Raw genomic sequence first — 26,411 nt, 5'->3', positions numbered from 1 at the left:
GCGTATTGAGGTTATTGTATGTGTGTTTGTGTGTGCGTTGGAAGGCCTATGATTGAGAGCCATGTGAATTTTGTCCATGTGCCACTCTCGTGAGTGTGAGAGAGACTTGGTGGGGTGAAATTAATTGCTTAATCATTTTTATTCTTATGACAGTAATTGGGTCAGAGAGCAGGCTCTAAACTGGGGCCAGTAGTTCTTGAGATTCTCAGAGTAGAGAGTCAGCCGAATTTGCATGCTCAATATCTTGACCTTCTTAAACACAAATGAATACAAAATCACGAAAATGATGAGAATTAATACTTCTGGAGAAATTATGGACTATGTGTGCATAGCCAGGCCAAGTGCAAGACACAATATAACCAATGTTTGTTTGTTTTATTGTTTGCTCATTAATTATTATTTTTTTACTCCATTGGTTATGTTCCAGATATATGCACTGGATGTATAGGGGTATTCTCTTGGTGTAGAGCATCTGATTGGTCAAAAAAAAAAATTGGGGGGTGAACTATCCCTTTCAGTTCACATATCACGTACTAAATTGCTATTTTGATGAAACTTCCATTTGAACTGGAATCATGGCAGAATATCTTAAGTCCACTTTGCAGGGCACTTATAGTTGAATTAAAACAAATACCTGGGGTGATAAGAGAAATCTACAAAATGTGCAGATTGGTGGATCACAAAGATGAGAGTTTTATGGCATCCCTACTGAAAACTCCCTTTTGGAAGCTTTTTTTTACATTGCACTATTAGTTTTATTCATAATTTGAATTATACTGTACATACTAATACATATTACTTTTATCATTGTTACAAATGCAAATTTACAACATTTAGGTAATGTTTTGGGTGTTTGTTTATTAGTGTTTTAAGGATGTTCAAACTCAACAGGAGCAAATGGTATCATGAGGGTGAAACTGATGTTTCGACACAGTGTCGAGATCCCGAAGCTCAAGTGTTTCAAAACACAGCTCTGAAGCATGATCCGAAATATCAAGGTCACATGACTAAGGGGATTTGAAACACCCAGGACATGTGACTAAAGTGTTTTGAAACATCAGGTCATGTGACTACAGCGATTCAAAGCATCAGTCATTTCAGAAATGTTTCGAGACCTAGCAAATCTGTGTTTAACTGACAGGGTTGATTAAAAACCTCTATCTCTTGTAGCCTAGTGGACAGTGCGTGTACACAAAGTAACTGTGCTGCAAATGGCCCGAGTTCGAATCTGGTCTTGAGCAAATATTCTCAAATTATTACGTTGTATTTTAATAATGTTACTGTTTCATGACCAGAACAAGACATATTCATTCACAATGTGTTTGTTCGGATGCCAGACCAATGTAAAAACAAAACATGTTACAAGAACAAAGAGTTTAAAAAAATAACATTTATAGCTGCATCACCCTGAAGGAAAACCCATTATCGCTGCATGCTAGTCATAAAACTTCACCGCTTCACTAAATCACTTGAAACCGTGAAAACTCTACAACTTGGGGTTTAATACTTCAATTTGCTTAACTGTTTCTTTGCTGAAGCTGTTCCAGAGCAATACATAAAACCCACCACTAGGTGTCACTGTAGAGATGGGTTTCGAAATGTTTCGAAGCTTCGACACATTTTCTTCGACTGTTTCAGTGTTTCATTAAACCTCACTTTGCCCACCACTAATTCCAAAAGTGAAGTTGTGGTCACAGGCGAAGAGCTTGGTGCAGGCAGCAAGCAACATAAACAAGGCAAGGATTAAAAGGCAGTGTGGCCGGTCTCTGAGGTCTTCTGGCAAAGACCTTTTAGCCATTCCCCAGAACTCGTCTTAAGACTAAAGGTGACCGGGCATTCTGTGAGATGGCCTAAGGCTCTGGAACTCTCTCCCTATAGCACTGAGAGCTCTGGGATCAGTTGAACTTTTTAAAAAGCATTTAAAGACATCTTTTTGGTCAAGCATTTAAATAACAGAATTAGTGTTTCTCAAATTTTTTTTACTTGTTTTAATATGTTTTAACATGTTTTGTTTTATTGATATGTGTTCTTTTACTGTTTCTCTTATTGTAAAGCACTTTGTGACTCAATGTCTGGGAAAGGTGCTATATAAATAAACCTTTACTTACTTACTTACTTACTTACAGTGCTAGACTAGACAAGAATAATGTGTTGTAATGTTAAAGATAAACAAGACTCAGCACTGTGTGTGAATGTGAGGTGTATTTATAGTTCTGGTAATCAGTCTATGATGAGATTCCAGCTGTGTGTGTGCAGTCAGGGAGAGAACTGGAACTGGTGTGTATGTGAAGTGCATGATGGGATTTGTTGTTCTCCAGCGACCTGCTACTGCTAGATTGTGACGTATACTCTCATATTTATTATATCTCTGCTGTCTTTTTGGTTTTTACTTATAAATCATCCATTAATTAATTTATTGATTCCTTTAAAGTCATTTGAAAATAGGTTTTGCTCAAAGATTAACCGTGATTAATCCCATCCAAAATATCTGTTTCTTTTGACTTAAAATATGTGTATGTATTTTATATATTTATTATGTATATATGATACATATAGTAAATAATAGGATGAGAATCAGCACCTCCAAGTTCGAGGCCATGGTGCTCTACTGGAAAAAGGTGGTTTGCCATCTCCTGGTTGGAGGAAAGTTCTTACCCCAGGTGGAGGAGTTCAAGTATCTCAATAGTATCTGGATGCAGCCTTTATGATGCAAGCTGAGATTGCATCACTCAGCGATGCAATGTCAGACAAAATGCACTCAATGGAGTGAGTGACGTCACTGTGATGGTACGGTTAGGGGTGGGGTTAGGTGAGCGCATTAAAAAGCATTGGATGGAGCTCAGATTGCACTGCACCAGGTCTGCATCCAGACCCATCTCAAGTATCTTGGGGTCTTGTTCATAAGTGAGGGAAGAATGGAGCGTGAGATTTACAGGTGGATCGGTGCAGCGGCAGCAGTAATGCGGTCAATGTACTGATCCGTTGTGGTAAAGGGAAGACCCAGGACACGCTGGAGGGGCTATGTCTGTTTGTTTGGACATATATATGTGTGTGTACTGTGTAGATTTATTATGTATTTATAAATACACAAATCCATGTATATATTTGAGAAAAAAATTGCCCAGCTCTAAAATAAACATAAAAGAAAATATATCAACGCTTATTTTTTTAAGCATCTGAAGGACTAGTTGAAAACAGAAATAAAAAAGCTCTGATGACCTCTGACCCTTTGCTGAAGCTGTTAATCTCTAAAAAACCTGTCGGGACAGTGTTTGTACTCACAGCTGCACAGTAAACCTGGACTAGAAGAGCTCAGAAATGTCTCTCTCTCTCTCTCTCTGGCTCTCAGCTTCAGTTCCTCCATCTGGAGCTGAAGGAGGTGATGCCGAATCCTCTCAAACATTTCAGAGCCTTCAAATCTCCAGGCAGAAGGAGCTACGGCTCACGAAATTGGACAAGAAACTGACTTGGACTCGGACAACAGATTTTGGGTTCTGCGTTGAATTCAGTCAGTCAGTCAGTCTACGCAGTGTGTGGATTTAGCGCTATCTTCATTTCCCCCCTTCTGACTGTGTGTGTGTGCACAAGCTGTTCATCATCCGCAGTTATATAAAAGCTGTAATGCAGTCTAATGAAGACAAGGCGCATCTGTAATAGCCTTTTTATGAGTATGCCTGCTATTAGCATATGTGTGTGGCAGGAGTTCAGACAGAACGGGTGTATTTTTGGCGTTGGAAATGAAGACGCTCTTTCTATGATGCTGAGAGTAGGCAGTGCCTTGCATAACAGGTAGGAGATTGAGGATGAGAGGGAGAGCAGGAGGAATAGAGGGGAAAGTAGATTTCTCTATCCACCTACTCCTATTCATGCCGTCTCTCCGGCGTTTTCTCTCCTCCCACGTGCATCCTGTCGAGTGTGTGTGTGTGTGTGTGTGTGTGAGTGAGCGTGTGTGTGTGTGTGTGTATGTGCACAGACGTCAGTGAAAACTGTCACTGCGTAACACGCCGTACATGGTGTTAACGGATAAGATGAGAAACGGACAGAGATTCTTTCAATTACATAAATCCCATCATAAACATACATAAACTCCATGTAGCCACTCCATATAGCCACTCTGAAAAAAATGACCTTAGCTTATTCAATTTATGTATTCAAAATAAGTTGAAACAACACAATTCTTAAGGTTTTTTTGGGGGAACAACTTAAATGTTTTATGTTCAATACACTTAAATTTGCAAAAACCATTAAAATAACTTAATTGATTTGTGTTGGGACAACAAAAGATGAAAGATTTGGATATGGAGCCCAGCAGTGCATTTTATTTGGTACAACCTTTTACCTTTTTTTTAATTATAGCTTGTTGAACTCTTAGGCAAGGGAAGGCAAGGCAAACTTTATTTATAGAGCACAACAGCCGTAGTTGATCCAAAGTGCTTTACAATAAAATCAAATATTTATTTTTTAAAAATTATAAAACTAGCATTAAAATATAAGAAAGGGAAATATAACGTTGAAGTCAGAATTATTAGCCCCCCTTTGATTTTTTTGTTGTTTAAATATTTCCCAAATGATGTTTAACAGAGCGAGGAAATTTTCCCAGTATGTCTGATAATATTTTTTTCTTCTGAAGAAAGTCTTGTTTGTTTTATTTTGGCTAGAATAAAAGCAGTTTTTAATTTTAAAAAAATCACTTTCAAGGTCAAAATTATTAGCCCCTTTAAGCTATTTTTTTTCTCGATAGTCTACAGAACAAATAATCGTTATACAATAACTTGTCTAATTACTTTAACTTGGCTAGTTAACCTAATTAACCTAGTTAAGCCTTTAAATGTCACTTTAAGCTGTATAGAAGTGTCTTGAAAAATACCTAGTCAAATATTATTTACTGTCATCATGGCAAAGATAAAATAAATCAGTTATTAGAGATGAGTTATTAAAACTATTATGTTTACAAATGTGTTGGAAAAATCTTCTCTCCTTTAAACAGAAATTGGGGAAAAAAATAAGCAGGGGGGCTAATAATTCAGGAGCGCTAATAATTATGACTTCAACTGTATGTAATGCTAAAATGCAAATAAGAAATAACACAACAAGCGTCACTCAAAGGCAAGGGAGTAACAATAAGTCTTTAGGATTTAAAGGCATCCAATGATGGAGAAATCCTGATGTTTAAAGGGAGACTGTTCCAGAGCCTTGGGCCCGCAACACAGAAAGCTCGATGACCTTTTGATTGGCAGCGAGACCGAGGCACAGACAAAAGAACCTGATCATGGGATCTTAATGGTCTACGTGCTGTACATGGCCTATATAGTGAGTTCACTGATATAGACTGGGGCAGACTTGTGCAATGCTTTATATGTGAAAAGGAGGATTTTAAAATTAACTCTGAATTTTATTGGAATATGCAGTGGACTAACCAAGGGGAAATTAAAGCGTGTGTTACAATTTATAGACTTTTTTTTTTTTAGAAAGAAACGGTTCAACTTTTGCCACCAATCTTAGTTGGAAAAAGCTGCTCTTCAAAACTGCATTTACATGCTTGTCAAACTGCAAAAGTGGATAAAAAATAACTCCGAGATTCTTGGCGTGATTGTGCAGATTGTTATTTAGGAATTGCTGAGTTTTAACTGAATCGTCGTTGGTAGAAGCAGGACCTAATAAGAGCACTTCAGTTTTATTTTCATTTAGTTGCAGAGAGCTATTGGTCATCCAGGCCCTAATGTCAGTGAGGCATAAAAAGGTGTTCTAATGATAAATCTTTTCCTAGTTTTATAGGAAAATATAGCTGGAGGTCATCGGCATAGCAGTGATAGTTTGTGTTATTTCTTAGTTTATTTTTTATTCAGTATTTGTTTTTTCAAATGTTTTCTCTTTTTTAATTAGCTTGTTGAGCTCTTAATTGTATTTTTATTTAATCTCTCCTGTTTTTTATTAAAAATGTTGGCTAATTCTGTTCAATATCTCAAGCTGATTTTATAAAAATACTTAATAAGTTTTTTCTACTTTTCAAGCTTGTTCTTTGAAAATATATTATTTTAATCACATCCCAGATTTTTGATTATTAATTCACAACTTTTAAAATTGTGTGTTTTTAAAAAAATACTTTTATTTATTCATTCGTTCATTTTCCTTTGGCATGGTCTCTGTTTTATCAGTGGTCAGATTGAACCGCCAACTTCTCTGGCATTTGTTTTACTCAGTGGATGCCCTTCCATCCACAACCCAGCACCATGCTAGGAATTACTACTTTCATTTATGTTTTAACTAATTTTATTTCCTTCTTTTCAATCAAATTTATTTAAAAATGAGTTACCTAAAGTTTATATTCCTTCATTCATTCATTCATTCATTCATTCATTTTCCCCCTATTTTTGTTTAAATGTTTACTAATTTTGAATATTTAATTGTTTTTTTCTGCTTTTTGTTTATTTATTTCAGCATTTGATTAACATTTTTACAAATTTTATTTGATTTCTTAAAAAAAGAGTGTCTGACTTATCTTTCTGTCAATTCATTCATTCATTTATTCATTCATAATATTCTTACATTAAAAATAATATTTTTATGAAATATTTATTTTGCATTACATATTATTCATATTCAATTTAATTATTTTAATTAATTGATTTACTTTTCAATTATTTCTATTTAAACAAAAGAGTGACATTTTCATTAACCATAATCAGATAGTTAAACATTTATTCAAATTACTTGGAGGGATTTTGGAGGGATAACTTAATTGTTTTATGTTCAATCCACTTAAAGTTATAAAAACGATTAAATTAACTTAATGGATTTATGTTGGGACAACAAAAGATGAAAGATTTTTGTGGAACCCAGCCGTGCATTTTATATGGTATTATTATTATTATTATTTTTTTTTTTTACTTTTTTTTTAATTATAGCTTGTTGAACACATAGTTTTATTTATTTTTATTTGGTATATGACTTTTCAAATGTTTTTTCATAAGCTTGCTGAACTCTCAATTGTATTTTTATCAATTCCTTCTTTTTTAAATTTAAAATGTTTTGCTAATTCTATGTTCAATATCTCAAACGGATTTTATAAAAATACATTTGAGTTTTTACATTACATTTTTTTTCATTTCCTGATTTATTTGTTTATTTATTTACTTATTATTTACTTATTTATTTACATAATTATCCATATACTTCAAATTATAATTTTTTTTAAATTAAAAAATTTACATTTTTTTAAAACTAGTTTTCTTAAATGCATTATTTTACACTCATCCCAGACAATCTTGCTGATATCTGAGTATCAATTCACCACTTTTAGTTTGTGTATTTTAATACTTTCATTTATGTTTTTGCTACTTTTATTTGCTCCTTTTTTAATCAAATTTCTTTGAATATGAGCTTTTTAAGCTTTCTGTTCATTCATTCATTCATTTTCCCCTATAGTTTGTTTGAGTGTTTACTAATCTTTCAATACGTCATTGGTTTAAAATGACCTTTCTGATCTTTCACGTTTCTGCTAATTTGTTTGTTTATCCCAGCATTTGGTTTACATTTTTACCTATTTTTATCTTAAAAATGTGATTTCTGACCTCTCGTCTTTCAGTAATTTATTAAATTATTAAGTCATTCATTCTTTCATTCATTCATTCCTTCATTCATTCATTTTCCTTTGGCTTAGTCCCTTAATTCATCAGGAGTTGCCACTGCGTAATGAATCGCCAACTTATCCAGCATATGTTTTACACAGCGGATGCTCTTCCAGCTGCGACCCAGCACTGGAAAACATCCATACACACTCATTCACACACATACACTAAGAACAATTTTAGCTTTCCCAATTCACCTATACCGCATGTCTTTGGACTGTGAGGGAAGCTGGAGCACCCCAAGCAAACACTGGGAGCACATGCAAACTCCACACAGAAATGCCAAGTGACCCAGCTAGGACTTGAACCAGCAACATTCTTGCTGTGAGGTGACAGTGCTAACCACTGAGCCACCATTCTTCACTTGCTTATTTGTTTGTTTATTCCAGTATTTGGTTTACAATTTTACAAATTTTATTTCTTTTCTTAAAAATGGGGTTTCTGACCTCTCGTCTTTGTCAACTCATTTATTCATTCATCCATAAAATTCTTACATTAAAATAATATTTTTAATAAGATGTTAATATTATGTTAAATATTTATATTTAATTGAACTATTTTAATCAATTGATTTTTTTTTGTCTAAAGAGTGAAATATTCATAATTATTATCAGATAATGTGACATTTATTTTGCATCATCTTTTATAACAGTTTTAATTCACCTCAATTAACATTTTCCCACTATTAAAGTTTTATGTAAGTAAGATGTCCTTGGTTACCAAGGAAACTAAGTGAAGAGCAGTATGAGCCATGATGTGTGAGGACACTTGACATGATGTGTGAATGGAAGGTTTCTTATTGCAAGTCATTTCTAATCAGATGCAATTTTGTCAAATTAAACAAGTGTGAATGTTTTTTAATGCATGTAATTAAGATGTGATGCTACATTCTAAGAAAATGCCATAAAATAGAGCCCAAATCACTGCATGTGTAAAAAACAAGTATACCTTTTTTAAAATGAATTATGCTAAATTACTTTTAGTTAAGCGGTTAATTTTAACTAGTAAGAACAATTATTTAGGCTTTTTGTTTTCCATTAAACTTTACTTACAACAATAAAGACTAAAGGTGTGAATGGTAATCCACTGGATTAAAAACTTTGTTATATTTTATTTATATTGTCCACTATAGTATAGTATAGTATAGTATAGTATAGTATAGTATAGTATAGTATAGTATAGTATAGTATAGTATAGTATATTATAGTATATTATAGTATATTATAGTATAGTATAGTATAGTATAGTATAGTATAGTATAGTATAGTATAGTATCGTATAGTATATTATAGTATAGTATATTATAGTATATTATAGTATATTATAGTATAGTATAGTATAGTATAGTATAGTATAGTATCATATCGTATAGTATATTATAGTATATTATAGTATATTATAGTATATTATAGTATAGTATAGTATAGTATAGTATAGTATAGTATAGTATATTATAGTATAGTATAGTATAGTATAGTATAGTATAGTATAGTATAGTATCGTATCGTATCGTATAGTATAGTATAGTATATTATAGTATAGTATAGTATAGTATAGTATAGTATAGTATAGTGTAGCGTAGCGTAGCGTAGCATAGCATAGCATAGCATATTATAGTATAGTATAGTATAGTATAGTATAGTATAGCATAGCATAGCATAGCATAGTATAGCATAGTATAGTATAGTATAGTATATTATAGTGTAGTATATTATAGTATATTATAGTATATTATAGTATAGTATAGTATAGTATAGTATAGTATAGTATAGTATAGTATAGTATAGTATAGTATAGCATAGTATAGCATAGTATAGTATAGTATAGTATAGTATATTATAGTGTAGTATAGTATAGTATAGTATAGTATAGTATAGTATAGTATAGTATAGTATAGTATAGTATAGTATCGTATCGTATCGTATCGTATATTATAGTATAGTATAGTATAGTATAGTATAGTATAGTATAGTATAGTATAGTATAGTATAGTATAGTATAGTATAGTATAGTATAGTATATTATATTATAGAATATTATAGTATAGTATAGTATAGTATAGTATAGTATAGTGTAGTATAGTATAGTATAGTATAGTATAGTATAGTATAGTATAGTATAGTATAGTATAGTATAGTATCGTATCGTATCGTATAGTATATTATAGTATAGTATAGTATAGTATAGTATAGTATAGTATAGTATAGTATATTATAGAATATTATAGTATAGTATAGTATAGTATAGTATAGTATAGTATAGTATAGTATAGTATAGTGTAGTATAGTATAGTATAGTATAGTATAGTATAGTATAGTATAGTATAGTATATACGGTATATACAATACCGTATATGTCTTGATTGCATGGCAGTTGCAGATGAACAAGAACATACTTTAGATTTGCTTGAAAGGATACAGCTGCTGCCTGGAGTTACCAAGAATTATTCACAAATGACCCATTAAATAGTATTTTATTAATTATTCAGTAATTATACAGACCATTAATCATATTATTTATTAAATGACCTATTAAATAGTATTTTATTAACATCTACCTCTACCTCAGCCCTAAACCCATTTATCACAGTAATGTAAAAACAGTAATTATACAGAGCATTATTCATATTACCTATTAAATGACCCATTAAATATTATGTCTACTACCCCAACCCTGAACCCAAGCATTGCAGTAATATAAAAACAGTAAATATACAAAGTATTATTCATATTATTTATTAAATAACCAATTAAATTGTATTTTATTAACATCTACCCCATCTATCGCAGTAATGTAAAAACAGTAATTATACAGAGCATTATTCATATTATGTATTAGATGACCCATTAAATATTTTATTAACATATACCCCACAGTCAACCTTCACAGTAATGTAAAATTATTAATTATTATTGTACAGTGTCACTAAAAGAATACTATATTTATGTTATAGCAGCTGTATCCCATTTAATTTACCCTTTTTATCGTAGAATTCATACATTCCACCCTGATAAAACAATTACACCAAACTCATCTACATGTTAACATATTCACTGTGGCACAGCAATTATCACATCACTGCCATTAGCACTCATTTACTGTCAGCAGAGAGAGAGAGAGAAATAACAACATCCTCTCAGGCTGTGAATGCGCGCGTGCGTGTGTGTGTGCATGTATGTGTGCGCGCACGTGTTTAGTACGGCAAATTCTAATGCATTAAATTAATTAATTCATTCATTCATTCATTTTCTTTTCGACTTATTGCAATTATTAATCTAGGGTCGCCACAGCGGAATGAACCGACAACTTATCCAGCATATGTTTTACACAGCAGATGCCCTTCCAGCTGCAACCCATCTCTGGGAAACATCCATTCATACTCATACACTACAGACAATTTAACCTACCCAATTCACCTGTACCGCATGTCTTTGGACTGCGGGGGAAACCAGAGCACCCGGTGGAAACCCACGCGGACACGGGGAGAACATGCAAACTCCCCACAGAAACGCCAACAGACCCAGCCGAGGCTAAAACCAGCGACCTGTGAGGCGACAGCACTACACACTGCGCCTCTGCGTTGCCTCTATAGTTAAATAAAAAAAAAAATATATATTTATAATTATATTAAAATCTAACATGACTCATAATCGATGTAGTCCTGTTTGACTTCCAGGTTGCTCTTTAGGTTTATGAGGAGCAGGTTACCCAAATAAACATATCAGGGAACAAATATTAACTGACAAAAATGTTTTATTAGTACATCCCCTCTTTTTGAATGCCGTTTTGTTTCCAGCTATTTCGGCGCGTCTCCTAATGGATGCAAAAATTAATTCGCGTTCAAACATTAATTTGATCAGTGCATAGGTTTTTACCAGGTTTATGTAAGATATGGCGCCACCTTGTGGTATGAAGGTGTGGTTTATTGGTCCAAAAGTTAACCATGGCTACATTGAAAAAAATTATTCAAAGATGATTCATTGGATTTACTACATTTTTAGGATAAGTTTTTGAAAACAATTTATTTGTGCTGAATATGAGCAAACAAGTTAAGTTGAACATTGGTAAAGTTAATTAGTTTGTTTAAAAACAGTTTTGCATAAAGCCTTTTCTTCTTCAGTGTATGTGCTTTTTTACGTTAAATAATAATAATAATAGAAATAATCATATCATTTATTTTCCTTCACTTGTGTCTTTATTCATCAGGGGTTGCCACAGCGGAATGAACCGCCAGCTTATCCAGCATATGTTTTTATGCAGCGGATGACCTTCCAGCTGCGACCCAGTATTGAGAAACATCCATACACACATATGGCCAATTTAGTTTATTCAATTCATACCGCATGTCTTTGGTCCGTGGGCTAAACTGGAGCACCCTGAGGAAACACGCAAACGTGGGGACAACATACAAACTCCATACAGAAATGCCAACTTACCCAGCCAGGACTTGAACCAGCAACCTTCTTGCTGTAAGGTGACAGTGCTAACCACTGCACCACTGTGTCGCCAGTAATAATAATAATAATAATAATAAATAATATTAATGATAATATTTCATTCATTCATTTATTTATTCATTCATTTTCTTTTCGGCTTAGTCTCTTTATAAATCCGGGGTCGCCACAGCGGAATGAACCGCCAATAATAATAATTAATAATAATAATAGCAGCACGGTGGCGCAGTGGGTAGCAAAATCACCTCACAGCAAGAAGGCCACTGGCTCGAGCCTCGGCTGGGTCAGTTGGCGTTTCTGTGTGGAGTTTGCATGTTCTCCCCGTTTTGGCGTAGGTTTCCTCTTGGAGCTCCGGCTTCCCCCACAAGTCCAAAGACATGTGGTACAGGTGAATTGGGTAGGCTAAATTGTCCGTAGGATATGAGTGTGAATGAGTGTGTATGGATGTTTCCCAGTGATGGGTTGCAGCTGGAAGGGCATCTGCTGTGTAAAACATGTGCTGGATAAGTTGGCGGTTCATTCCGCTGTGGCGACCCCAAAATAATAAAGGGACTAAGCCGAAAAAGAAAATGAATGAATGTTTAAATTGAGAAATTTACATTTTCACAACCTATTTACTTATACTTTTTGATATTTGGCGGTTCATCTCGCTGTGGTGACCCCTGATGAATAAAGGGACTAAGCTGAAGGAAAATGTGTGCAATTAAAGTTGTCTATGCTATTTAAAGTTGTGTATAAACTATTATAAACTATTTCTAATAACAGTATAGAGAGAGAACAACATCTAGTCAGAAATTCTATTGTGAACAGTTGTGTATTGTATTTAATTTAGCTATATTTTAATAATATTTTTTATTTTTTATTATCTGTCTAATCCCCATATTAGTCTTCCCCTCTTTCTTATTTGTGTATGTATTTATCAAAATTCTAATTGTGTGTTTTGTTTTTTATGTTTATATGTACTGTATAATCACTTAACGATTTTATTTATCGTCTTCGTAATCTGCAGAGAGAAAGAGAGAGAGAGAGAGAGAGAGAGAGAGAGAGAGAGAGAGGGAGAGAGAGAGGGAGGGAGAGAGAGAGAGAGAAAGAGAGAGAGAGAGAGAGAGAGAGAGAACATATGCTGTAACATTTTTTGATGTAACAGACTTTAAAAAAAATAGGTTTCTAATATAAATACAAAATGCTGCACATAAAACTTCAGATTATAATCAAAAAGAAGTGTCTGTAAGTAATGAAATGTGTGTTTAAATGTTTTATTGGATTAAACGTGAGTTTCAAAACAGCTTTCTAAACCTTATGCGTCTTGACGTCAACTACGAGGCTCCGCCCATCAATTATACGTCACGGTGGAGGCGGAAGCGGAAGGGAATCGGCGGGTGCTGAAACATGGCGTGCGGAGATCCACGCAGAGTCAGACAAATGACAGCCGGCGCGTGTGTGTTGTCTATGCTGGCAGCCTGTGTGATCGCGCAGCCCGCAGCAGCCAAAGCCGGACAGTTAAGAGTCCTCACAGATGGAGACTGGCAGGAAATCCTCACGGGGGAATGGATGATCGAGTTGTGAGTTATTAGACTGACTTCTGCACAAAGCCTGTGTGTGTTCTGGGGTATGTTGATCTGTTTACGGTGATTAATCTGTTTACGGACAGTAATGTAATGCATTGATTTATATCAATGTTTAGCTTCAGATTACTACATGATTCTGTCAGTGCAGTGATCTCGTGGCGAAGTCATCATAGAGGAAGTTCTGTGGTTTTGAAGTGAACCTTGCGAAAATGAAAGGATGAAACCTTCACCATGCTTTTATTTTAATAACAGTAACGTTAAAGTAACCGTGGATTAAACTGTGTTGATTGACATTTGTGTAGCTGCCGTTTTACTACAAATGCCATAAGTGTAGCGAAATCATGGTTAATTTATTGAGGTAAAGTTGGTTTTATATTCGCCCATTCGTTCAGTGACACGCTCCCCACATTGTTTACCATGGTACTTTGAATTTTAGCTCTAAAATCACATGTAAATATGACTTTAAAACAGCATTAGCACTTTATTTGACTGTGAACTATGTTGTACTTTGATAGTCGTTTGCTGCAAATATGATTTCACCATTTAGATTGTGCAAATAATACTTTTAATATATATTATGTCATATTATTAATGAGAAAGTCCTAATGTGTAAATATAAAACTAGCTTTACTTTTCACTTTTATTGAATATCTTTAAATGAAAATAAATTTTCAGACAGTTGATTGAAGCTTTTAAGGATGCACCGATACCAGATTCGGATTGATACTTGGTTAAAATACTTTTACTTGTATCGTACATGACATGCTGATACCACGCACCCATACTACTCAACAGTATTTCACTATGTGGATGTGATTTGTTGTCCTACCTGACTTTAATGTCTTGATGTATTAATTAATGTATTATATATTAATAGCTTAGTCCAGAGAGTGACTCCATAAGGTAACGTAAACATACTTGATTGGTGTCAGCGCAAGGATTATCCTTTAAATATCAATGCTTAATCGATACTCGTTAAGGTCTATCGATTTAGAGGGTTATCAACAATGTGTGTTTATTTTTGGCTTGGCATAGCCTTTTGTTTAAAATTTTTGTCTTCATCCTTGCTACTGGCAGAAAATAAACTCCTATCTAGATTAAAATAAATCTAGGAAGTATCGGAATCGGTACTCTTTATCGACGAGTACACAAATGAAAATACTCATACTCTTATCGGGTTGTAAAAAAGTGGTATCACTTCATCCCTAGAAGCTTTCATTAAATATTTATAACATTTCTATTTGTATTTTTGTTAAGAAGACAAAAATTCACGTTTGGCTCTACATAATCACGAGTAAACAATGTTATGATTATCATTATTCCTTTTAATGCATTACGTTCTCTTCTCTTTGTGTCCTCTGAGCCTCTGAACGGGAGGATTGAAGTTAAACAGATCCGATGGGAGACAAATGAGCCTCAGTGTCTTTGTGTCTCCTCTGAATGGGATTGTGTTATTGGATTAAAATGTTTGCCTGTCTGCTGCAGCTTTGCTCCGTGGTGTCCGGCCTGCCAGCAGCTGGAGCCTGTGTGGACTGAGTTTGCAGGATGGGGAGACGATTTGGGGGTGAACATTGCCAAAGTGGACGTCACCGAGCACCCGGGTTTGATATTACTATTACATGAGGCTTTATCAACACATCAGCTCAATTAAAGCCTTACACTCCTCATTCTCACCCATGCGTTTCTTTTTCTGTGCTGCAGGTTTAACTGGGAGGTTTATCATCATGGCTCTCCCAACTATCTACCAGTGAGTGTCAATACATTTACATGTTTTTAACTGTCTCTTTAAGGCCAAGCACAATATTAACACAGTATTGAGCAATAATTATTTCTACTTTATTTTTTATGTTTTAACAAGAATGTTGATGTTTGGTCAATGTTGGTATTTGCTTCACCTCTTCTTTACTTTGATTGAATTGCTGACTGAAAAGTGAAAGTAGTGACGACTGTCTTTTATTCAGAGCTTCACTTTCACTTCACATCTTATTTTATAATAAACAGAAAATATGAAAATTTATATATATATATATATATATACACACACATACATACATGCGCACACACACACACTCGCACTCACACTAAATCACCGGCCACTTTATTAGGTACAGATACTAGTAGTGTACCTAATAAAGTGGCCGGTAAGTGCACTGATGCCATTTTACAATTGTGTTGTCATTGAAAACAATTGAAAAATAAGACTTTGGTGTCACTTAATATTTAAAAAGCTTTATAATATATTAATAAGAATAATAATAATTAATAGTATATATTATACATTTCTCAGTTTTTATGCTAATTTAATGTGTACTTGCAAAATATATCACCAGTTTCTTTTAACAAATTATTCTGACCCCAAATTTTTGATAAGCTAGACATAAAGATAGTGTGTGAGCATACATGTACATAAAAATAGAGCCACATATGCGTGTGGTCTTTGCGGTTAGGCAGTTCTAAATAGATGAATGTGGTTTGTTGCAGCTGCAAAGATGGTGTGTTTCGGAGGTATCAAGGAGAACGATCTAAAGAGGACTTCCTGAGCTTCATTGAAGAAAAGAAATGGCAGAGCATAGAGCCAGTCTCTTCCTGGTTTGGACCCTCCTCTTTCCTGTGAGTACTGAGTGTGTGTGAGTGTGTGTGAGTGTGTAAGTGTGTTTTTGTGCACTGCTTTGTGTTGTTTACAAGTAGAGAAATGTGTATAATGACATAGGCATTACAACATTTAGGTGGTTTGTGAGGACATTTCTTGTGTCCTTGGAATTCAAAATGCTTAAAAAACCATAATTAACGGGGTCTTTTCACCTTCAGGTTTTGCCACAGGTTTCCTATGAGGGTTGGGTTTAGGGGTAGGGGTGAGGTTGGACCATATATTAAGCAATTAAAACTGTATAAAATACATTGTGCCTATGAAAAGTCCTCATAATTCACCAATAACTGTGCGTATGTGCGCATAACGAAGGAGCTTCAGATTCTATAATAATGCATTGACTCTGGGGGTCAAAATCTCCAGTAAAGGGAAGAACTTGATTCATAATTCTTACCTGCTACTGCATTTGACATGATTCATCTTCTGTGCTTGTTTAATTTTTATTTATTTATTCATTTTTAGGATGAATACAATGTCAATCCTTTTCAAGTTATCCGTGTTCATCAGGGTGAGTGTGTTTTTTAAAAGCTTATGGGCTATTTTCTTAGCAAATGTAGTTACAACTTAAGCTAAGCTCACACTGGCTAATCTTGGTCATGATTTTTCTAAACAGACAAAATTCGTATAATCTTAGGCTAAAATAACATTGGCCTGATGGCACTTAAAGCCTACGTCTTACCCTGTAAATCACCATTCAAACGCATGAACATGCACTAGACAACATCACTACAGTACATCACACAACATTCACCAAACTTTGAAAGTAAGCCGATGATGTTTGCCTGCCATTTTCTGTCTGAACCATGCCCGTGAAGTCACAGATGATGTAATGATTTCTGCACGAACAGGGTGCATAGTGGTATGCAATTACATATTTTAACAGGACAGCTTCGCACATTGTTTAGAACGAATGTTTCAATTGGTCAAACTTTTCTAGGTCCTACACCTTCCACAGAATGTTAAAATACATCTAAATGCATTTGGACCACTTCATTTAATGATTGCTGTCAGGATCTGAAAATTCAAAAGCCAGCAGAACAATTCTTTTACACCCATTACATCTTTAATATTACCCTAAGGACTTTTGTAATAAAGATTGCCTGACTGTATATTGGTTATCCTGCTATTGACATGGCTAATTAAAAGTAGGTGATTTAGTTTGAACTATTTTTTTTCATGTTGGTCATCTTAATTTGAAGGTAATGAAAGATAAATGTTTTTTTGTGACTCACTTTTTTATCATTGTATTTCAGCATTGTCATAATTACCTGAGGGAGAAGCTGGGAGTCTCGGATTGGGAATCATATGGGATCTTTGCTTTTGCAATTATCGTCGCAGGACTGTTTCTTGGATTGGTGAGAACACAAATGAAATTGCATTGCTGTTTAAAAGTTTGAGGTTGTATGATTTATTGAATGCTTTTGAAAGAAGTCTCTCAAGTTCATCTAGACTTTGATTATTTGGTGAAATAATTACATTTTCAAATAACATTCCACTTTATTTCTTAAAATAATAAATTTTTATACAACAACTTGTATAATTACAGGGTGTCCGCGAGGTCTTAAAAAGTATTAAAAGTTGATAAATCAATTATCAGAAAATTAAGGCCCTTAAAAGCAATTTAAAAATTATAATCACGTTTTTACGAGGCCTTAAATTTGTTTAAGTGTTCTCCAAAGTGTTTGACTCCAAAAAAGCATAAATATATTTAATTTCCTCCTAATATTAACATCGGTGTGCTCGATCCACGTAGTTGGTTCAGGTCGGTGCGCATCCAGCCAAGCTCCTCTGTCCGGGTGATGTGACATAATTTGCGACAAACGCAGGAATGTGATGTGACACTCTCCATATGTAGAGAAACCATTGAGTGAAACAGACAGCAAAATGAGAACATGTAAATTTGCGTACTTCTGGTTGAAGAAAGACGAGTTTAAACAGTGGCTGAAGCCTGTCGCTGAAAACAACCGTGTAATTTATTTTTTCAAGCTTTGTTTCTTCCGAGCTTATCGGAGTTCTGTTGCATGGTTGTGCTCCATTGATTTATTTAACTACAACTGTTTATTTAGTTAAAGGTTTGATACTGATTAGAATTTGAAGTGGCAATGAGCTCTTAAAATATTCTGAGAATGTCTTTAAAAAGTCTTAAAAAGGCATTGAAGTTATCTTTAGGATTCTTTCATATACCTTGAATCAAAATAAATATCCTCTTTAGTTTTCAGTGCCAAAGTAAGATGATCTCTGTGAATGTGCGAGACTTCAGATTTAGTATCTATACATACATTAAAATAATATGGTAGGAAATACCAGTTTCACATGTTTATGTATAGCTAAAAGTAGAGGGCGCAGGAAGCCAGATATGTTAAATTTAGCTATAGCTGCAGCTGTCTTGCTAAAAAAATAAGGTGGATATTTTAAAGGGCACTTATGATGAAAATCATCCTTTGTAAGCTGTTTGGACATAACTGTGTGTTAGTATAGTGTGTCCACAGTCATATTGGGGTGATATAAACACAATAAGTGTCTTTTTCTAAAAAAAAATATCCTGTTGTTAAAATAGAATCTAAATTCCTCCCATTTTGAAGCGCACCGCAACATGACGTAGGAGTGCGGTTTCCCCGCCCACAAATTGATTGACGGCCGCGTGTTAACATGTGTTCGTAGTAATGCGTATAATCATATCAACAAGACAGGACGTGTGCAAAGCAACAACAATTAAAAGATCTGTTCAGCTCTCTGTGATCATCAATCATCATCAAATGTGATCAAGAATGAGTTTAACAAGTTTAAAACTTTTTTAAAACAGTTTGTGCGACTTTGTAATGAATTACAGCGATTTTACCATCTTTATCACCACAGCTGCATGTCAGTACAATTATAAAAGAAGACGCTTCAATCCTTGTTTGTGGACGTTTATTCAGATTTATTTTGTACATTAACACAACAGAAATCCATACAGCAGTGGATATTAATGCGTATTCTGTTACATTTGCCTTGCAAAAACAGTGCAAAGTTGAACACATGCACTGTGTGTGCGCGCGTGAACTTTGCAATGACATTGTGTGTGACATATCGAAAGGCTTGAATAACCTCCACAACAAATACATCAAATAATCATTGGGAAAGTTTTTACTGTAGTATTTCTCACAAACGATACCTGAGATCTGTTTCCTTCATGTCTGTCACTGTGCTGTTTATCTGACGCAGCTGAGGCGGAGATTGAGGCACACTCTGACAGGCATGTGGGAATGGTGGGCAGGGAGAACTAGCATTAAAGATACAGGCAACAAAAACAGCTACACTGTGTTCAGAGCAGAAAATTACAGACCTCTGAAAGGTTTAATAAATAATCCGAAGGGGGTTTTGAGTTGTAACTTTACAGACACACTATGGAGACACAAAAGACTTATCTTAAATCTTGAAAAGGGGTAAAATAGGTGCCTTTTAAAATATAATTTCAAGTGCAGTACATTTCTATAATATAAACATTTTCAGCATTCAAGTCATCACCCTAGTCTTCAGTGCCACATTATCCTTAATAGCACCGATCTGGTGCTTTTAATATTATCAACGATGAAATCCGATGTTTAATATTTTTCTGAAAAAAAAAAACATGACGTGTAATTAATTTAGTTATTATTTTTTTTATTAAAAGAAAGTTTAAATAAACAGCTTTAATTTTAAGTCAAAAATATCTGTATGAATTGTATGTATCCTTGCTTGTTAAATTGAATAGGGTATATGCAGAGCTAATGTTTCTTTCCATACTGATAAACCTCCGGTGAACGGTTAATGTGACGTTTTTTTCTATTTATACGGTTCCTTTGACAGCATCAATGTTGTAATGTAATTAAACTACAATCAGTTAAATAGACTTCAGTGTTCATTTAGTTGCTCAAGCTTAAAATGAGATGGCAAGCCGTTTACACGCACACACCAGTCAGGATTAGCAGGCTAGCATAGAAACTCCATTGAATAAACCGGGGTTAAATAAATGTTCATATTTTAAAGACATGGCGGGGAAAATGTAATTTAACACAGTGCTTCTTGTACAATCTGAGACCCACTTTATATCGGATATGACAGCACGTGAAGAGAGCTGATTTTTAAAGAAAACAGACCTTAAACTTGCCAATTTTGTAATGGCATAGAGTTTACCGGAAGTACTTGACCCAGGTTACTGATAAGTTAAAAGTCCTTCCACATACTTCTGCATATACCCTATTACAACTACAGCATTTGAATGGTGGCTATGCATTAAATCAGTTTAATGTGTAAATATTTATTGGATTGTATCAAGTATTAATGGAACAAATGATATAGAATATAATATTTCCTATTTATTAATCCAAAACGTAAGTGAAGTGACTCTTGAAGTGACTCTGAACAGCTCATTGGATTATTGACTCATTTGATTTGTTCAAAAAGTCTGATTCATTCATAAACAAAACCACTACTGTTTTTATTCTCTCAGGTGATGGTTATTGTTGCAGATTTTGTGTTCCCATGGAGACGGTTTTCACCATATCATCACCACAGTAAGACATTTAATAAAAATAAAACAAAAATTAAATTAAATATTCAACATTGATAAAACAAGGCACGAATGTTTCTGTAGAGAAGCTGCCTGCACGGCGTGTGTGTTGTCGGCATCTGTCTGAATATGAGCAGGAAGCAGACGGAGAGGAAGGGGATGATGAATATGAGTATGGAGAAGCAACTGAAGCGATTCATCAGTTGGATCCCACTGATCCCATCGTTTTATCCAGGAAAAGACATGTGCGTTTGACAGATTAAGACACCTAGAGGATTGGAAAGGAACTGCATCTCGCTAACTGTGCACAAAACCACCACAAAAACGACATCACTGCTGCAGCGCTCATTGAGCTCGATGACGTCACGTATGATGTCATGGCTTTCTCTGAAAGATTGATGTGGTTGTGCTTCACTCTCAATCTTGCTGCCGGATTGTGCGTTTTCTTTTTCCACTTTTAATTATTACACTCCTTTGTCATGCAGTATTGCGGATTTGTGTGAGTGTGTGTGAGGAATATTAGGACCTAATTTAAGGAATTTCATGACTGGCAGGTGCAATATTTCGCATACAAATACTGAACAAATCTTCAAAATCTGAATGAATAAATAAATAAAAACAAACGCAAAAACCTCACTGTGAACCTGAAGTTTTAATTGAGGTTTTTGGGAATATGAAAGTGTTTGTGCTTTACTTTGTAAATATTTTATTCTTTGAGCTTTTTGAATGCCTGTTATATAACATCAGAATGTTTAGTTTGCTGTTTTAAAGGTTTTTTCTTCCATTAAGAGTTAAAATTAATAATTTTGGCATTTGGTTTTTGTGTTGTTGAAGTTTTGTAAAACAAAAAAATGCCTGAATTAACGCGTGCGTGTGCGTGCGTTCGTGTGCGTGCGTGCGTGTGTGTGTGCGTGCGTGTGTGTGTGTGAGATGACTATTATTTGAACTTAGAAGACTAGTTGTCACATAGGAGATCATTTAAATTTCATTCGTTTTTTTGTTATTTGTTTTAGCTGTCTCTCTTAGAGTGGATTTTAGTATTGAGTTTTGGTCTTCCAACTTTTGGGATGCAGTTTATTTGTTCCCTCTTTTACTTCCATTATCATTGCTATATGTTACTGTTTGACCCCTGACTGAGTTAACCCTACTAGAATTAAAATGCTTCTCAGTATGTTCTGTTCAGTTGTCTACTGCAGAACAGTTTGAATGAATGTCTGCACTTACAATTCTGTTACTCAAAGAGTGTGTGTGTGCGCGCAAGTAAGAGAATTAAGTTTTTGAGAAAGTTTCTGTTTTTTTTAGAAACAGGACTGTTAATAAACAGTTTAAAGCTGCCATGTTGTGTGATTTTTATTCAGAGACATCTTAAAGGAGCTGTATGTAAGTTTTTGACTCTCCTAAAGCAATACATTTCCATAATATGTTATCTCAAAAATTTAAGAAGCATGCAGAGTGAACATTCTTGTTTATCTGAGAAACAATGCTGAAGTCAAATATTCTGCTTGGAAAATGAGCCAGAACGCTGTCTTTGTTTTGGTTCTTTTAACCGGCCTAATGCCAGTTTCGCCAATTATATCTTAGCACCATGGATTGCCTTGATGGAAAACAGTATATTTTATTCATTCATTCAGAAAGGCTCTCAAAGCATGCGTCCGTGACCAAAATGCGACCTCTGGTGGGCAGTAGCAGACTCCAAAATGAGACGCAGATTCAGAGTTCCACATGAGGTTTTTAAATGGCAAATAATATAAATATTACAAACGTAAACATTAGGTGTGCGGGTTACATTGTAAGCCCGTGTCCTAACAACACGCTACGTGACGAGATTTGCAGTGATAAGCAATTGGCTTTTTGCACCAGACGAAACACGACAGAAATTTAAATACAGCCATTCAGCACTCACTCATGAAATAGTAAGGTTATTAATCTAATTAATACATATTAAACCTCTTTAACATTATTAAATGTGCATGCTGAATCACTGTGCTTCAGTTTTGAGTCTAAAGTTCAATTTCAAAATGTTTATTTCATTTTCAAGATCTGAGGTGAACTATCTGCTGCTTTCAGTAGTATGGCAATACAGAAAATGTCATGTAAAGTGACATTCAAACTCACGTTGTTAGCATTTAACACTGAATAAAGCAAATGAGGTGATCATTATTGTCAAAGTTTTCTGTTGTTCAGCTGCAAGCTTTTTAATTTGAGGTGTTGGTTAGAACAAGAACTCATTTTAATATGGACATATTCCTTCTATCACATGCATGTTGTTGCTTTTATTTAGAACACGACTTAAATCAGTCTTTAGGCTTAGCATTGTTCATAGTTTTGTTAAAAATGTTTGCTCTTTTGTATCTTGTGTAATAAAACGACACCTTTAACAGAAAAGAAGATACTTTGAGGAATGTTGGAAACAGTTTAGTTCAATTCATCTTGATTTCTATAGCTCTTTTACAATGTAGATTGTGTCAAATCAGCTTAACATGGGTGTTCTAGTAAATTGAAACTGCTTCACTCCAGATTTCAGAGTTGAATTTCAGTTTAGTTCAGTTCAGTGTGGTTAAATTTTTACTGCTGGAAGTCCAAAACTGAAGAACAAATCCATCGATGTGCAGCTCCAGAAGTCCCAAACCAAGCAAGTCAGTGGTGAGGAACAAACTTTACCAACTAACAAAAGTGAAGGGAAAAACCTTGAGAGAAACCAGGCTCAGTTGTGCACGACAATTTCTCCTTTGGTCAAAGTCAATCTACTTGTGCAGAGCTGTAGTCTAGGCACCTGAGGCTGGAGAACGCTGGACGTCCATCGTGGAGAACCATTGACATCCATAGTAGGAAAAACAAATGATAAAGTCAGTGGTTACTGGTTTCCAATAATTTTCAAAATATCTTCTTTTGTTTAAAAGAACCAAAAAAACAACAACATCTAACTCGTTTGAAACAAGTCAAAGCTGAGTAAAGGATGACAAATGTTTGTGTGAATTATGTCAATATTAAGCTGTGCTATAAGCCAGAATCAAGCATTCAAGCAGTCTTTTGCGGTCTCTTATCCAAAATTTAAATTTTTAAACAAGCACATGCCAGTACTCAAAACTATCTCCTTATCTTAGCTCAATTCACAACAATAATCTTAGCTTGAAAATTATGTTTTCAGTTTGAGCGCCAATGAACATATACAAAAGTACTGGTTAATTAATATGCAAATACAAATGGTACGGTGGCTCAATGGTTAGCACTGTCACCTCTTAGCAAGAAGGTTGCTGTTTTGAATCCAGGTTGGACCAAGAGGCGTGTCTGTGTGAAGTTTGCATCCCAGTGTTCGCTTAGGTGGTGAAAGAGATGTGAGAAATGGAGAAAAACGCTGTGAAGTTTTGCTCAAAACTCTGTGGACAGAAATACACGACCATCCTAGAACACATGGTGGTGATTAAATTATTAGGATATTTTATTCTTATTTCTGAAATTAACTAATTCTACTCTGAATTTTGGTTGTGTGTGAAGCCTGTATGAATCACTTTGAGTTCAAATGTAAAATATATTTGGATCGATAGAGGGCAGTATTATTTTAAGTATTCACAAAGCTGCCAGGGTCTCGTCAGTGAGCCTCCCTGCAGTTTGTTTGTTTGTTATTCAGCCTGGAAACCACACAGATGGATTCAAATCCTTCTGTGTCATTTCTCTGAAGAGATGAGGGAAATATGGGGGAACTACATCCTCAGTTTTTTATTAACATACTCTTTTATCCGATTGACCTGAATGTGGACGCTTATTCTTTTAGAGATAGTTAAGAAATGAAAATTTGCTGTTTATTTACTCACCCTCAGGCCATATGAAATGTAGACGACTTTTTCCATAGTAGGAAAAACAAATAATATGAAGAACAAAAGTTACAGGTTTCCAACATTCTTTGAAATACCTTCTTTTGTGTTCAACAGAAGAAAGAAACTCAAACAGATGATGATAGAATGAGTGAATTATTTCTTTAATTTAGTTTTGCCTGCATATTTTTATTGGCACTCAAGTGCTAGTAGCTGTTGTTGATTTGCACTTTATCAATCACAAAGGACCACAGTTCTATCTAAAAATCTTTAAATTTCTACTGAAGAAGAAAAGCAGCTATTTTGGATGGCAAACGAACAGCAAATAGGCCTTCTCATGCTGAAGTGCTGCAGTCGTGGATGTTCAAGGATTCTCCCAGCACAGCAAGTGTTTATCAAGGCAGGGTGCTGTACACTCACTGATCCAGAACCAACATCTGGAAACGTCTTTCCCTTTTCTTGTCTCATACACACACTTTAGCTGTTTCAGAAAACACAGCTGCTACTGCTGGAAACTTCACACACTATGAACATTTTTAACATCTTCTGGACATGCATCTGGTGCTCATTTAAACCAGAAAATGCTTGCATCCTGATTCTGATGTTCGAAGAATTCCACCCTGGATGCCTAAAACACACAAAAGCTGCTTACTTATATTCTTAAAATTGCAGGTAGCAAAGAATTCTGGCCCAGATTTGGCATAAAGCTGGCACAGCATGCGTTCATCAGGCGATGGAATATAGCATGTGAGTCAAACAGGGCTCGGGTTTTCTCAGAGATGGCATCGTCTTTAAGGCGGCACACAATACTTGGGCCAGATTGCAAATGTAGCATTTGACCCCGATGCTAGTAATGGATATATGAGCCGTTTAAGTTTGGCCTATCTTGATACATTTTTATTATTTTTGAATAAAGGCAAAAAAATTCTACCAATCAGGTCACTTCGAGGAAAAGCACACCCATAGAACACCTAAAGGGCAATGCTTCATGGGTTTACCAATTTCATTGCAGTCGTGACACACCAACATATCTGGCCCAGTTCAGGCTCAGTTAACTTGGCCCAGATATGGTCCATGTTGGCTCTTGTCTGGAAGCCAGACTTGGTCCAGTCATGTACTGTAATTCACCATGTGGGCCAGAGCTGGGCAAGAGATATTTTGCTATGTGAGTAAAAACATAAAACAGTCTGGCTTCATTGTATAAAATCATCAGCTTTTATTGTCATGTTTTGATACTAGATTACTATTTGATGTTTTCACTATAAAGTTACATATACAAAACTTGTATACTTGTGATCAGCATATATAAGTACACCCCTCACGAATCTATCTTTTAAATTCCTATTTTTAATAGGAATGTTTACAATATTATATTTGTGCATATACATTAGATTAGGCAGTAATGAAGCCAAATCTGGAGCTTATCTAACAAAATAACTTAAAAAATAAATGATCTATTTGTTAGATAATAACTTATCTAACAAATGAACTCACCCAAGTTTATATGTTATAGAAAAATATTAAATACAAAATTTAAAAAAGAGGAAAAATCAAGAGAAGCAAACAATAGAAAAATTTAGTTAAAATTTTGTAGGTTGTAATTTTTTTTTGCAAAATTTTGCTTGAATTTAATTGTATGATCTTTCAATTTCTAAATATGTTTGGTGACTAAAATATTATTTTAATAAATATATCTGTTTAATAAATCTGCTTTGTTCAAATGCACCTAAATACATTGCCTATATTTACTGAGAAATGGAGAAAAATGTTC

General features: G+C 34.6%; 1 protein-coding gene across 1 annotated transcript; it reads left to right on the top strand.

Annotated features, from left to right (window-relative positions):
* Window positions 1-13,438: 13,438 nt before the first annotated feature.
* On the top strand, window positions 13,439-22,163 carry tmx1 (thioredoxin-related transmembrane protein 1). Its single transcript, XM_056471559.1, has 8 exons — window positions 13,439-13,644; window positions 15,136-15,251; window positions 15,352-15,397; window positions 16,132-16,260; window positions 16,760-16,805; window positions 17,551-17,652; window positions 20,769-20,832; window positions 20,913-22,163. Exons 1-8 carry the CDS (start codon window positions 13,472-13,474, stop codon window positions 21,089-21,091), a joined length of 855 nt encoding a protein of 284 aa, XP_056327534.1. The 5' UTR covers window positions 13,439-13,471; the 3' UTR covers window positions 21,092-22,163.
* The last annotated feature ends 4,248 nt before the right edge of the window (window positions 22,164-26,411 follow it).

Source organism: Danio aesculapii, chromosome 13, assembly GCF_903798145.1.
Source record: "Danio aesculapii chromosome 13, fDanAes4.1, whole genome shotgun sequence".
Classification (NCBI taxonomy): Eukaryota; Metazoa; Chordata; class Actinopteri; order Cypriniformes; family Danionidae; genus Danio; species Danio aesculapii.
This window is presented reverse-complemented; position numbering and strand designations above follow the sequence as displayed.